Source organism: Ambystoma mexicanum, chromosome 6q (assembly GCF_040938575.1).
Source record: "Ambystoma mexicanum isolate Mex_15411 chromosome 6q, UKY_AmexF1_1, whole genome shotgun sequence".
Lineage (NCBI taxonomy): Eukaryota > Metazoa > Chordata > Amphibia > Caudata > Ambystomatidae > Ambystoma > Ambystoma mexicanum.
In genome coordinates this window covers 1356976906-1356992974 of record NC_090937.1, presented here as the reverse complement: position 1 = coordinate 1356992974, position 16069 = coordinate 1356976906, and the positions used below count along the sequence as shown (strand labels likewise).

The following is a 16069-nucleotide window of genomic DNA, read 5'->3' as shown; positions in this document are numbered from 1 at the left end:
CAGATTATTTCTTATTGAGGTGCTTGCCACGTCTTCTTTGTGCACCTCCAGTGTTTTAGTTGTCTACAACAAACTGGAGACCTGCTTTTTAAGGGCCTGCACATCACCATCAAAAGAGATGCAACTTTAAGATCTGTCTCCGCATGTCTGTTCTCAATAAGTTCAGTTCCTCCCCAATTGTACAGATTTTGGAATCCAGAACTGTCCTGGAGCTCTGCACCGCCATTAAGACTTTCCTGATGTTGTCCTTCATAATGGTGGGGGCATCCCTCTTTGGTCCAGGGTACGCTGCAGCAGCAAGGCTCTGCGGGTGTGACCCAGGCGTTGTAATTTTTTCCATTTTGGACTATTTGCCTTTACTTCGCGCCATGACTGCCTTATGTTTCTCTCACTCTAGTGTCGGTATAGGGCAGATAAAATATCATATATCTCCTCTGCCTTCTACTCACCTCTTATGCCGCCTCCTTCCTCAGCAGCACCTTTATTTATTTAGAGGGAGGCCCTCCTCTGCCATCGATTTCTACCCCACAGGTGCTAAGGAGTCCAGTCCCTGCAGAACAATGTGGGTCGGGGGGGAGCTGGGCATCTTTCCCCATCCAGGTCTCCCCTCTCCAGGATAGTGCATCCAATCAAATGTGTTAAGGCCCAGGGATCGGGCTGTCTGCAGCTCCTGATCCTAGACCCTCCAACCTTCCTCCATGAATGTATCGTGGTCCAGCTCTGCTCCCCTGTCTTGAAGCTTATGACCTTTTGTGCGGGCCCAATGGTGCTCGTGCATGGTGCTTCATGCTCAGCGGTCACCCTCCACCATTGGGACTCAATTCATCAGTGTAACCACTGTGGCCCTACCCTCTGATCGAAGCCTTCCTGTCTGATTGAGGACGGCACTGCCTTCCTGCAGCCACGTCAAGCCCTGCTCCTATGTAGAGTCAAGAGATTGGTCCTCCACATGTCTCATTGTTCCAATATTGTCACCTTCTGGTCAGCAGTTTGTATGTGACGCAGCCATATTGTGCTGATCGCCCTCTGCACCCACCTCAGCCCAAGTTATCCCCATTGCCTGGCAGATATTTCCCGCTCGCTGGTGACGGAACTGCCTGCCATCAGAGTGTCCTCCCTCCACCCTCATGGGGGTTTCACATAAATATAAACAGTGCTGATATGCCCCAGCATTCTGGAATACCATCCGGTTGAGATTGGGACTGCTCCAAAGCTCCTGCAGTTCAGAAAGAACTTAAGACACTCCTTTTTATGACATTCTTAGGTGTTATTTAGGATCCACTGTCCCTGAATTAACACCATTCTGGGATTGTTCTCTAAAATGTACAGATCTTGTTCTCTGTAATGCAAGCAATACACTTCTGTGCTCCCAAACTAGGCTTGTGCTGTTTAAAACAAAATACAAACACAAATTACCTAGCCATCCTCTAGTCCTGGATGTTGACTGCTTACCTGAAACTAAACCCTTCCAAGACTTCATCCTCATCGGTCCGCCCGCTAAAAAATAACTTGTACAAAAATGGCTTATTAAAATGCACATAGAAGGATTTGATCTACAACTCTCGGACTCAGCAAAATCCATAGACTTCACCATTGACATCAGCCGGTCCTTCCAGAAACACCTAGTCAAGAAAGCCCAAACAGCCTGGCTCTCATTACCCACAATTGAGAAATCAAACCCTTCATTCCGCCGCAGCACTTCTGGACCGTACTGTAGGCCCTTATGAGCTTGCACACTGATGCATGAAATATTTTCCTGACAGGCTCCCAGCTGCTCACATGGCTCCCCTAAAAGCAATGAACCACTTTGCAGCACATCTTATTACGGGTTCATGGAAATATGACCAAATCACACCTGTCCTACGTGAACTACATTGGCTTCCTTTCCAGGACAGGATACTACTGTTCAAGTATCATCTAGCCATCAATCGCAAGTATCAAACCAGCATACGTGGCGGCTAGATTCCATGTATCTATTGGCAAACGCTCCTTGCACAGCAAAAAACCGAACCACTGGATCCATGGCTCACATATGGTGGCCTTGTGCCATCAATAAACCCTACTGGGCAGCTATTATTATTACTTTAATCGAAAGGATTGTAGGCATTCGGCTTCCCCTAGACCCACTGGTAGTCCTATTGGGAGACATAGATGAACACAACATTTTTACCATTGTAGACCCTCAGTCCGTTTTATCAAACCATATGCTTACCGCAGCCAAGCTCGCCATTGCTCAAAATTGGATGAAGGCAGATGCCCCTTAGCTCCATACGTGGTGCGCCAAAATGTTGTATTTGTGCCATACTTTGACCGACTATAGGCGTATATTCATATATTGATTACTTTTATCATTTCGGATGATTACAGCCCTCTGGTTCCACAGCAATGGAAATAGTTTTCATTATTGTAAGTAGGAGATGCGGCAAGCACAGTAGATGGACGCCATGCTAGCATTTGCCTTGTAATCTCGGTTGATGAATTCCAGATCCTTGTGTTGAATCCCTCTCGACAGCTGAAGCTGATCACAATGTTCTTGCTGTACGTTTATTTTCTCTTATCCTCTTTAATTCTACTTGTATTAAAAAGCATATGTATACGAAATATTCTCTCCTGACATACCTCTTCCTTGTTGTTCGATTTGTTTTTCCAATTTCCCTGAAAATCAAATAAACATATAACCTATAATTTCATGAAAATCAATCATCCAACCGCCTTGAATCACAACTCATCTGAAAATGGAGAATCTGCAAACAATCCTCCTCTTTTCATGCATCCTCCCTCTGAAACCTGTTTCTGTGTCGGCTCGGCATGCCCCCACAATTCTCCAATTTCTTAAATCTCTATAAACATGGCTTTTTCAACAACACCTGACCAAGGACTAAATCCAATGGATGCACATACCGACGCACATACTGCGGTAGTGTTAAACGATGCCAGCCCATAAACTAGCTACCCACACTCTGTACAGCGCGCCACTGATCTCGAGCAAAGTCCCTGCTTTAAACAATAAACTAAATTTCAGCACGCACTAATGTCTTAGTGCGGAAACATTCAATGCTCTGTTTTATTATTTTGCCTTCTTACCCCTCCCCTTTGCATTTCTGGGAGGGAATGTGCAGCTCTTCAGTATCCCCCTGCACTCCCATCTCCCTAGGTATCAGTTCCCACCTTCCCATCAATATTTGGCAGGCACTTTTACAATGGGATTTTGTAATCCGGTTTCAAAATTAGTTTTTATTTTTATTGCAACCTCGTTCTGTTAAGGTGTCCCCGAGCATAAGTGCACTTGCTACAGTGATTGGTGTAACCAGTAGCTTTACATGTCCAGAGCCTGAATGGGACAGCTTTAGCTTTCATCCATCCATTGTTCATCAAAACAAGGGTCAGTAAGCACAGGTGTTATAATGTAAGTCAATGTATTGACCTTCAAGGTTGAGTACGACCTGCTCGGTTTCAATCCTGATTCTTGCTGCTTGAATACAGCTGTTTATTCCTCAGCAAGAACAATTGGAACACAGAGAAAAATGCAGTTGGAATACAGTTAATTGTTACAAAGACTACTCCAAAAGAGACACAGCTGTCTCCATATGGATCTAAAGAGGCTATACCTCCTCATACAAACTATTATGTTTTTTTTCATGGAATATTTGTGATCTCATTTGCACCCCTGCCTTTTGCAATTCACTTCCTGCTTGCAGAAGGAATGCCATTCTACCCATCTCAATCTCTAAGCGCACTCCATTTCATTTTACAGCAACGAGATCGCACAGATGACTCAGGCGGATGCCCACTTAGAAGCATGCCGCATGCACATTGCCAAAGATGTGATTGGCATATTGTTAAGAAACATGGTGTTCAACAACAGTATCTCGCTGCAAGGAGACAAAGGTTTCCAGGCTTCAATCAAGGACACCTGCTCCAAGACGGAGAAGAGTCTACGAGAAGAATATGAGCGGAAGATGGTCGCGTTGGCGGCTGAATGCAATCTGGAGACTAGGCGAGAAATGGACGTTCAGCAGCACCGGCATATGGGATCAAAGCAAGAGTTGGAGGAGATGACGAAGCTGACGGGAGAAAAGGTGAGTGTGGGGTGGAGAACATGGCAGTACAGTGTGCACATATGAAGTTTAAATTATGTTAATGTGGTTTGCGATTAGTGTCGTAGGCGATTTCTCGGCTGTATATGTCCTTGGTTGGTGCTGCATGTAAAAGCTTGAAATGGGCTCTTGGTAATACTTGCTGTATTAAATACCTTTCATTTAACACTGTTGATGATATAGAGTACTTGACCACTTATCAGTTTCGGTTGGTCGTCCAGTAGAATCATGATTTCATTGTTTTTGCGAATGGGTGTAAATGACATGGCGGCAGGATTTGAGATTAATTTGGAGAAATGGGGAAAGAGGGCATAAAACGAGATACTGCCCCATTTCGATCATAATTTACACTGCGGCACAAAAGCAGCCAGAAGCCTATTTACATGTTTCAGTCCCATGGTGCTATATGGCCTGAAGGCTTTAACTATGAGCCAGATGTTATGGCTGGATCGCTTAGAAGGCTTTTTTTTGGCACACCATCTTAAGATCACATCCTTCTGCACCAGTGGAATATTTAAGATCAGGGTTTGGTTGACCTCACTCCGTGGCCAGTTACTGAAAAATAGGGGATATGATGTGGCATTTATAACGCGCCTGTACACAAGTGTTTCTAGACGCGAGGGGAGAATTCTATATAAAATCTAAATCCTCCCAGATATGCCCGCTGCTGAAGTCAATGGCTGAAAGTGATGGCAAGGAGTATAGAAGCCGGGACAAAAATGTTGATGATCTAAACCTTGACTTCTTTTACGAATATTAGTTGGACCCTGCAATTTAAAAACGGTAGTAGCTATGAGGACCACTATGAGGACCACAAAAAATCCTTCCAGCGGAAGGTGGATTTATGGGACTTGAATAAGAACTTTACCCATATAGCAAAATTGCAGAACTATCCACAAGTCGGAAATGTGATACATAGTTACCAGAAACTCCAGCCATATCTCCTTCAAATTCAAGCAAATCTAAGTATGGCGATGCATTTGCGCACTAACCAACTTCAGCTGCTCACTCTCCACGGTGCGCAGTTAAAGATGCCATCAGAATTATGATATTGCTACCTATGTAAAACCTTGGATACACCTGAAACTGCAAAACATGCGTTCAGTGTGTAGGATGTTGGGAGAATTATACATGTGTACGTTTGAGAGGTTGGTCCCCAAGTAGGACACCATCAAAACCTTGGATTTCTGGAACTATTGTTTAAATTCGGGGGCAAACTCCATGCACATTGTACTTTTTCAAATTTGGGCATATTCAGAAAAACAGCTGAAGACTGGTATTTACTCACATAAAGCTATAGAATAAAATGAGTAATAGTGGGACATCTAAAGCAATCCTAGGAGTCAATGGCAGTAGCTCTGTCCTATGGTTGTTTCTTCATGTACTATATTATTGTGTGTATTTTGCATTATGAAATGGTAATTGGTGGTTTACCCAATGTTTGTATTGCACTTCGCATCTGCATTGTTTTATGATATTGTAATATTGGAATGCTTTTTAGATGTTTTTAGTATTGTATATTAGCTGTTAGTGTTAGTGCTTGGTTAAAGTTCTTTAGTGATCTGTGATTTAGTGATAGAATTGGGGGAAAAAAGTTTGAAATTAAACGTAATGAAAAGAGAAAAGAACACTGGTATGCCCAGAGCAAATGCGTGAAGAATTGTGTGGTGTGTGTTTCCACGGAAAATGTCTCAGGACATTATGAAATTAGGAAATTATGAAACTATGAGATTTTTGAAACTCTGAAATTTTGTATTTACTGTTGTCAGTATGTCTATATATGTATCATATTGTTTTTGTGTTCTTATTGTTTCTTAAAATGGTTTATAAAAGTTCTAAATACAAATAATAAATGTCCAGTTTTTTCATGGAAGATTTCTCATTGACTTGACCTCCCTCTTGCCAACTTGCAGTCTAACTGTTTTCACATTTGTTTTTTTGTTTTTTTATCTCTGCCATCTTCCACACTCTCCCCCGTTAATGAGGTTCCTCTTTCAACCTCCCTTTTTTCTTTCTTTTTTTGCTTCCCCCTACCGTTCTGCTTACCAAACCTTTGCCCCTTGATCCCTTGCTTGTTTTTTGTTTTTACATTAATGGTAATGTATCGCACTTTCAGAATATGGCCCCTGAAAATGCAATTTGTTAATGTTTTTCAGGACATTTATCATTTTTTTACAGAGGACAAATTATCTTTGTAAAATAATAGTAACACTGAAAGTCTGCGTATTGGACAGTATGGTACTACCAGTAGTGGCCTGGGGACATAGGTAGTGGTGCCAAAATGACACTTCATGCAGGAAATTGCAAATTGAACATGCAAACCCCAAATGTGGTTAAGCGGGACGCTAGCAAGTTTGGGCCTGTCGCCTTATTTTTGGTCAGCCTATCCAGGATGATGTGTCCTTGGATCTTTGGAACCAACGTGGACATTCTTTTGTTATTTTGTAGGTAATGTATCACTGAGCAAATGTCATATGTGATGGAGATTAGTGCATTTTCTAACGTGTAACCTACTGTGTTTGTTTGCTGCTACGTTTGTCTCTAGTCTGCCATGGAGTACAGGACACTTCTTGAACAACTTCATCAGAAAGAGCAAAATCAGATGACACGATTGCTGCTGCTTAAGCAAGAGGAAGAATTTGTAAAGGTACACAGACAGCTGGCACTCTCTCAGAGAACATCACTGCATGAAACATTTTTCAAGCAAGTACAAGATGCTGTTTACAGGCGAGAGCTGAAGAAGGACGCTGCAAGAACTCTTGTGAATGATTATTCCGAGGCTCAGGTAACTTCAACAAATTTCATCAATTTTACATTTCTTTGAGACCGTAACAATCCAAACATATTTACATTCATTTTTTAGAAGGTTAGAAAATGTTTACTTTTCTCTGGAGGACTGCCTTAAAGTATTGCCTGTTTTACACAATACACAACTGTCCCATATGTGACTAAGTGCTTCTTGGGGAAACCTTTATAATGATGATCTACTGATACAATTAACCCACATTTGAATAGTAGATTTCATATCGCCAAATAGTTTTAAAAAAATCCTGCTTTCCTAGCAAAATAATTCATGGAAACTTCTCACTTGCAGTTAATTTAGACACAATCTGACGGCCAACAAAGCTCTTAAAAACCTCATGAACACATGACACACCTAAAATTTTACATTTTCATAACTCAAGAGACATATGTTAAACAACAATCTGGTGTCTCTCCTAATGATTCATCTCAAAGCATCATACAAAAATAGGATTGTGGTCCCTGTTCCTTAATTACTAAATGTCTCCCTGGCATCCAGCATCATGTTACTAACGTAAACCAGGGTAATGGTGACCCCTGTGCTTGATCCCAGTTTGGATGCACTTTATCCATGTGACCATCTTGCTATTCTGAATCTGCTGTAATCTACTGTACATTTCTTAAACTTCTACATTGAGCCCTGACAAGCTAAATCCCTTCTTCATTTCTAACACCCTAATTGTTTTGAGACGAGCTGTATTTCATCCATTGCGATGGTTGAAGCACAGCAGTGGATGATGATTTGACTTAACATGCCGATAATGGGGATGGTATCAGTAAGCTTATAATAATCAAATTTTCAGAACAGTTTAATACAGTCAGCTATCAAGTTCTATGGGACAGATTATCCAGCTGGCAATCAAATCAGTGGTATTCGATTGTCCAAGTGATGGCCCTTTCAGCCATTGTCAACATAATGTAAAGTAATGAAAAACAGGGTGCACCAGGGATTTGTCTTCTCAATATTCCAAATGTTTCTCCTAAATCTTGCTAAAATGATCGAATCCTTTGATCTGACTTTACCTAAGTGGGTGATAGGCAGATACTTTTGTCAATACTTTTCTTCTGTGCGCTGTTCCTGCCGCTTCCCCCAGCTGCATGCTCATCATTGACAAATGGATGGGTCATTCTATGTCCCGGAACTCTGGGATTGGACCTAAAGCAGGCTCAATGACAAATACCCGGATACATCTTTGCCAGAGATTGTTGAGGTTTGAAAGCAATGCAGAAAACTGCTCACTAACACACCTGAGCTGGATCACTTTTTGCCTTTCAATGTAACTCCTAAGGGGCACATATGGGAAAAACTTTATTGTTCAGGACCTTATGGATGTTGTGAGAAATTTGAGGCCGTATTCGCATTTAACCCGCTTAAGACCCCCGCCGGGTAACCAAGAGAAGGGTAAGACTGTCAGATTCTGACCCCGAGAGTGAGGCTGCAAAGGGATACTACTGGGATGCCTGAAGAACGGAAGTGGGATGCCTGAAGATAAGATCTGGCATCCCACTTTTCTTAATCACTATCTATCCTACCTCCCCTCTACTGTCCTAGCATATCATCACGCATGTCCTACCCTACCCCAAGATCTTCTGTCGAACACTCACACTCGGAGGAAAGCAAGAGAATGTAAAACCCCTTTTTCTAACTATAACCCAGACTTCTCCTCCCTTCCCTCTAATATAAACTACTGTGAGAACCAATATTTTCCTTCCCTGTTAATCTCATTTACTGAGGATAACAGAGTGAAAGAACCAATACCAATTTCCTATCCTAAGAACACCTCTAGCCCAGAGACATGGTATCCCCCCTTCTTTGACAGTGACCTACCCAACCCTCATCGGCCTTCATAGAATGTATTCAAACACACAATCTTCTTTTTCCCAAGTATCACTCAAGTACTGTGATGAAGAAGAGGAAATCAAGAGGAGTACAGATTTCCTATGAGAAAAAACACTATGGTACTGGGATGAAGAAGATGCAGATAGAGGCCCATCATCTTTATAGGCCATGTCCCACTAACAAGGTCAGGCAATTGATATTTTATTTCTATCGCGCTCGTACACAAGTGTTACAGAGCGCGACAAGGAAAAGGGAGGTGAACAGGGGAGAACAAAACAACGATCTTACTAGGCCCAGTGACATTGAGAACGCGAAAGTGCCTGGGAGAGGGGGAGGGGAAAGGTGCATGAAAGGGGGGAGAAGTGGAAAGTGCGAAGCAGAGGATAAACAGAAAAATAACAATAAATAAATAATAAAGACAACAAACAGTGGTAGTGCAGCCAGCAATTTTCAAGTGCTAGGTTTAAGGCAGTAGACCGGGTAGGTCTGATAAGTGCAGGAAGAAAAAGAGAGGTGGCTATATGGGTACAGATACAGATCCCAGTGCAAGGGGTGGCCCGGAGGCAGTGCGGGAGGGTGGCAGGATGTGCAGGTACCTGGGCCCGGAGGACAGAGGGTGGCCAGGTGGGCGGTGTCAAGAGAGAACAGATCAGCAAGGGAGAGAGGGAGCAAAGGCAGAAGAAAAGAGGAAGGTCTTGAGGTGCTTCCGGAACTGGTGATGGTTCTCCTCAAGTTCTTTGAAAAACGACTGACCCTGAGAGAGTTGGAGGTAGAGGAGCGAAGAGCTCGAGAGGGAAGTTATTTGCAGAGGGATAGCTGAAGGTATTTTGGATCCAGGCCCCAGAAAGCCTTGTGGAAAATGCAGAGGATTTTGAATGTAATCCTTGCATCCACTGGGAGCCAATGGAGAGATTTCAGAGCTGGAGAGATACGATCCCAGGGCTTGAGACCAAGGACAAGTCTTGCAGTCCTGTTCTGGATTAGTTGCAGAGGGCAGAGAGTAGAGGCAGGTAGATTTAGAAAGAGGCTGTTACAATAGTCCAAGCTAGAGAGAACCAGAGCTTGCGATACCATGAGCTCCTGGGGGAAGGAGAGGAAAGGCAGAGTACCTCTGAGGAGGTGCAGTAGGAAATTCTACTTTTTAGAGACCTCGGAGATGTGGGCAGAGAAGGAAAGGGTGGAGTCAAAGATGACCCCGAGGTTCTTAGCCTCACATGTGGGGGTAGGAGGAGGGCCAAGGGAGGCCGGCCATAGAGTGAGGCGAAAGGATGGTGAAGGTGTGCCGATGAGGAGGATCTCCGTCTTGCTGGCAATCGGACAAAGATCATTGGCGGCACACCAATCTTGAATGGCAGTTAGGCAATCAGAGATGGGAGAGGAGGTGGCAGAGGGCAGCCTGAAAATTAGTTGTCGTCAGCCTAGCACTGGAAATTTGAGCAGAAAGTGGCAATGCAGTGGGCGAGAGTTGCCAGGTATTGGTTGAAAAGCCAGGGCGAGAGGTTAGACCCCTGGGGAACACCACCGTTAGAGAGGAAGATAGGTGAAAGGAAGGACCCTTTCATTTAAAATCAACCATTCCCACCTGCAGCCTATCCAGTCTTCAGGAGAGTATAAAAGGAACACTTCAATCAGCAAGCAGATTGAGTTGGGAGGAGAGCAGAGGAGCTGTGGCTGCCCAGGAACAGCCTGAAGACACAGGGACGCTGAGACACAGAGCATCTGTGTCAGGAAGCATCCAGGAGAAGCATGGCCAACAACCCATGTATTTTTTCCAGCAAAGAAGAGAAGTCCAAAGAAAGGAGCCAGGAGGCGTTCTGATCCCTTGTTATAATGTATTTTTGTTATTTTTGTTTTTGTATTTGGTTTTGATTTTTGTTATGCTATTAAATCTTTACAAATTACAAAGCATCATTTCCAATCACAATTTACCCAGATAGTTCAACAAAATTCCACATAAATCACTGCATTCAGTCATCTTCACAAACAAATCCATTCTTAATCCTTATCTTTAAAAATACATCCAACAAATTTCATACCAGATAAAACCAAACTGATTTTTTTCCCCTATTAGAAACGTTTCCCACCAGTCCCTAGCTGATAGGGACTTGGTCTGCTCCAAAAAGGCTCCCAAGTAATACATCCTTTACTGCACCAGGGCTTTACACATCATCACCAGATGGAACAAGGTGTTAGGCAGAATCCTGTGCAGTTCTCTTAGGGACCACTGCAAAAAGGTTTAAGACTACAGGAGTAAGCAGTAAACCCAATTGGTAGCAGTCTGCACCACCCAGATTTACCTGGTAGTTGTGGCTGAGCAGTCAGACATCTCTCAAGAAGAGTTAGGCAGCATATAGAGTATACACAATAGGGCTAAAAATACAGTAGCCCAAGCAAACACTGAGCAGAGCTTTGGTATAAAAGTATATAATTATTTATATAAAAACACACTTGTTAAAATACACTGGCACTTATAAGTCAGGCAAGTTCAAACAGAGCCACTATAAGTATATACACCTCCCTAGTTAATTATTCGACAAGTCTAGGTTGAGACACCACTTAGTTAGTAAAACAGAGGTGAGCGCATAACCGCACTCCAATAATTTGTTTAAAAAGGGAGAGAAAAGGCAAAATAGGAAAAACACACAGTACCAACCTTTTACGAACCCACAGCAAGCCAAGAAAGGCAGGGTCTACTGTAGAGCAAAAAGTTCATAGGCCAGGCCCACTCTTGGAGAGAGCAAGGTGGAATGAGCCCAAGATCACACAGTGGAAATGCACTCCAAGTCTTTGCAGAAAAGTCAAGAGGTTGGATCAAGTCAGAAAGGTAATGTTAGCAGATCTGAGGTGACCCCAGGATAGAGATTCAAGGATTTACAGGACACCTTGGACAGTCTGTTGCAAGGGAGACCATGCGGGACACAGTACCTGAAATGGTGAGAAAGCTCCAGCGGGGGCAGTTGTTCCTGGCAGCGGGTGCAAGTTGAGGCTTCGTCCAGGGGAAGAGATAATCTCGATGTGGAGGAAAGCTGGAGGTCGTTGCACTGCCAGGGAAGAAACCAGGCGTGGCATTTCCCGGTTAAAAGGTACGACCCTTTTATTCGCGGTAGTGGTGAAGCGTGGCTATCTGGCTGCCGGGGTGCTTGGCACGGGCGATTCGACCACGAGACGATCCAGGAAGGCAAAAAAGGCAAACTGGTTGGTCCCACCAGCTCAAAGGGAAGAAGACTCTCCTGGAAGAAGATCTTCTCTGTCGTCGGGGAAGTGGTGAGTCCATACAGCAGGGCTCCACTGGTGGTGTCGTTGTAGATGGCTCAGCTTCTCCCCTCTTTGGATTCTTTAGGTCCTGTGGCAACTTCTGAAGTTCCAGTCCCCAAAGCCCTACTTTTATGCAGCAAAATCCCCATTCATCAGCCTAGCTGTCACTCAAACATGCTAAGTGGTGGGCGGCTCACCACTGGGCCAATCACACAAGAGTGCGACTTGACTTCAGTCCAGGGTGCCTAATCCCCCTCCCACACATCCTGTTGACCCCAGACAGAGTGGCACCATTTGGAGGGCTTCTGTGGAGAAGCCCGCCAAAAAGTGGAACGAAGGGCTCGACTTGGGTTAGAGTTTTAGAGGCAAACACAAACGCCATTTTCAAACCGAGTCCTGGCAAAAAGACCGAACCGGGTAATAAATATTAAATAAATAACCCGGCAGTATCTTTAACATTGCACCAAAAAGTGGTGTTTTTAAAATTAATGGGAAAATCCCATTCCGGTGGAATATTTTGCGTGGTATCCACTGCCACCAGCCAGAAACTCGACAAGGGGGGGACTGGACAGTGCCCCCTTGGAAAACAGACCCAGGGGCAATCAAATTACCCCTACCAGTACTTCCACCGGTTCTGTTCACAATTTGAAACTAGTTAAGCCAATGGTGACTTTACATGCCCTGGGAGGCAGTAGTCAGTCCCAGGGTATGGAGTCTATGTTTGGGGGTCACTATGACAACCCTGTGTCACTGCACTGAGGGTGCTGTGTAATGCACATACCAAAAACACATGAAGCCCTATGGAGTAAAAGACCCCGTAGCCCATAAACACATTCACAGTCAAAGGACATTCTCAAATCGTGCCTAAGAGTTGGAGAAAAAGAGTCTCACTCTTAGCAGGAGAAAAAAATTAAACCCCAAACATCCAGCAAAGCTGCTGGAGGACTCACTAGGTTTGGGAAATTAGCCTTAACAGAGACTTCTCCCTAACACAACGTTCAATTGTTTCCAGCATCTCCACAACATCTGCAGCCTGCCTCTTCCTTTCCCGTTAGCCTCCTGGCCAGCTGAACTTCTCTTGTTGGGAGAATGTTAAAACTCTATCTCATATACAACTCCTGATAAGTCGAAGGGAACTTTTGCAAGTACAAAGGAAATTGATTTAGGGTTTTACTCCCTCGCTCAAGCCACAACGTCAATTTACTTCCTTTTCATAGCTCCTGGGTAGTAATCCAATCAGACTCTTGCATTTATTTTTCACCTTCATTGGATTTTCAATGAACATTCGTAGTGTTCAAAGCAAGCTTTATTCGGCATTGTAAACCATGAGAGCAGTTATACAGTTGAAACAGTTATTAAAAAGGGGTTATACAATTCATTTAAAACCATACAAAACATAACACATTTCTGCAATTTAAAACCATTCAGAATCGACAATATTTAGGAAAGAGAACAAGCTCCTGATTGCATAGTTTTAAGTCTACAGCACCAATTTTGCTCTTCTTCACCAAGCTATGTGTGTAAACTTTGCAATAAAGTAAATAGCGTTCATGTCGGTTGTACTTTTACAGAATGTGACGGCTGTTTCAGTATGTCTTACACCCATTAGTCTAAACAGAGGCACAAGGTAATGTTTCTTGAAGTCCAAGGGCACAAAAGTAGAAAGTGCTTTATTGTTTCATCAGGATCACCACAGATTTTACAATGGTTGTCTGGTGTACAGGTCCAGCTGGCTGTTTAAAGGGCAACTTTTAGTGCATCGATAAGTAGTTGGAAGTACAGGGCTCAAGCAAACCCAGGCATTATCCAATCTTAATCCGGCTCAAAGCCCACATTTCCTTACACCAATAGGTATGGTACCCCCGTTTTTAATGCAGCACATGCCCTGTATATTTTCCTATTCAAATCGTTGTTGCACTTAATTTTGACAGCTGCAGCCTCAGTCCTGCAAGTTAGTAAATTGAGGGCTTCAAAACCTTGACAATTGCTCCTTAACCACGGGAGTGAACCTGACCCAGAAAAATTTTGCAGACTCATAATTGCTTCCCTATATTTAGCAAGCTCATGGGTGCTCCACAGTCTGATCCAGTATTTTAGCGGAATATCGTCAGATCTATGTAGGGCCATATATTGCTCCTTCCAGAACCCAAACCACCTATCTCCAGATATTAAATCATTGCATCTCACAATCTCAAACGGCGGGTGCTTTCCAGAGTCAGACATTTTTTGAATAGGGAGATTGTTTTTCATATGACTGGTGCCCAAATTCAAAACAGATCACAGCTGTTGGTAGCAAATTAGGCAGTTTTAGGACCTTGCGCCAAAAGTACCCTTCTAGCAGTCCCCACACTTTCCATGACAGATTCAGCATTGCTTCAGCTCCAAATGTTAAAATCTGGCCAAAGTTTTGCTTGTATAAGGTGAGTAGGGGAAGTACTTAAAACATCCCATATCTCTTATGAAGAGCACTTCCCTGAGCCGCAAGCAGCTTAACCTTTGCTCAGATCTTCAAGAGAGGGGTATTGTCCTTAATATTTCTATTCAATACTGTTCCCAGATATATAATAGATTTTCCAATTTCCAATCTCTCTGCCTACAACCCATGGTTACAGTCGCTTATGCTCTCTCTGAGCAGATATTATAACTTTAGATTTTTTAACATTTATTCAGAGTCCATTTAACTCCAGATATAACATGAAAGCATTTAGTCGGCGCTGCAGCCCTACTGGTGTTTGATCTATAAAGACCAGATCACCGGTATACAGAACCCTTGGCAAGTCTGTGCCATTAATCTTCGGTGGAAACACCTGGATTGCTTTTTGGGAGTCTCTTAAATCAGATATATACAGTGAATAAAATCGGGGCTAAAGACCAGCCCTGTTTAAGCCCCCTGAATGTGTACATTTTCCTTGAAGAGTGCCCTGTGCAGACAATCTCACCTGAATCGAGTTATCGATGTACCGGACCCTGATCGCTTCCACCAAGTCAGCGGGACAGTTCCAACTTATCAATTTGGACCACAGCCTCTCCCTATACACCCCGTTGAAGGTTTTTCGAGGTCCATGAAAGCCAAATTAGTTCTTCTTTTTCATGTCTATAGATCTCAACTTCAGGAGGTTGAGCCAGAATAAATCTAATGGAGGTCCCACCCCTTCACAAAACATGTCTGGCGGGGGGGTCAAGACGGCCCACGCCTATAGCCCAGATATTCAAGTCTCTCAACAGAATTGAAGCAGAGAGCTTCCCCAGGGAATCCAGAAGGACAATTGGGCAATAGTTTTTGGGATTGTCATGTTGGCCCATCTTGAAGATCGGCACTATAATCATCTCTCTCCAAGAGGCTGGAATTTGTTTTGCCGCCAGAACCTGGTCTAAAATCTTAGCTGCAAAATCTGCCCAGAACTCTGCATTTTCGATAAATGGTTTGTTAGACCATCTGGCCCTGCGGCCCTAGATGAACTCAGCCTCCCGATCATAGTTCTAATCTCCTCCCAATCCACATCAATTTCCCCCATGTTTGTACTGCGCCTGTTCCTTCCTTGCCTCAAATAGTTTGGCATAGAATCAACCCATCTATCTTCCGAATCCTAGCTAAACATGAGAGCAGGTTGAAGGCTTCCCACATTATTCAGCATACCCCGTAGATTCCTTGTATTACATTTACCCACACCACACAACATCTATGCTGCATCCTGTTGCATTCTTGTCCATTTGGATCCTACAAACCAATTTTGGTATTTTTGTTTTTCTTTTTTTAATTTGGATTTGTATGCCATGCACATTTACTTTCATTAATTTCCTGATATCTGATCTTAACTCCCTCTTTGCTTCCCTTACCTCTTTACTATAGGCATGGGTGGGGATAGACTCTGGTCTACTGGAGGGACCACATTTTCCCCTATAGTCTCTGAGAATCTAACTGTACTCCGTTACGTTTGGGTTATCTGTCACAAACTGTTAAAAATGTGCCATAATCTTTGGAACTTCCGACTGTTTGATTCTGAATCTATTCCGGCCCCCTATTACCTCCACCTGATTAGTTGTAGGTACCCACTTACGATCCCCTGTCATTGTC

At 43.4% G+C, this 16069-nt stretch overlaps 1 protein-coding gene across 2 annotated transcripts in view; it reads left to right on the top strand.

Moving 5' to 3' along the window:
* EVC2 (EvC ciliary complex subunit 2) overlaps positions 1-16069 on the top strand; it is a 1020434-nt gene that overhangs the window by 343951 nt on the left and 660414 nt on the right. For both annotated transcript variants that reach the window (XM_069631972.1, XM_069631971.1), the window contains exons 10-11: positions 3755-4079; positions 6643-6882. In XM_069631972.1, coding sequence (XP_069488073.1) covers positions 3755-4079; positions 6643-6882 — 565 coding nt within the window. The remainder of the gene's footprint in view (positions 1-3754; positions 4080-6642; positions 6883-16069) is intronic.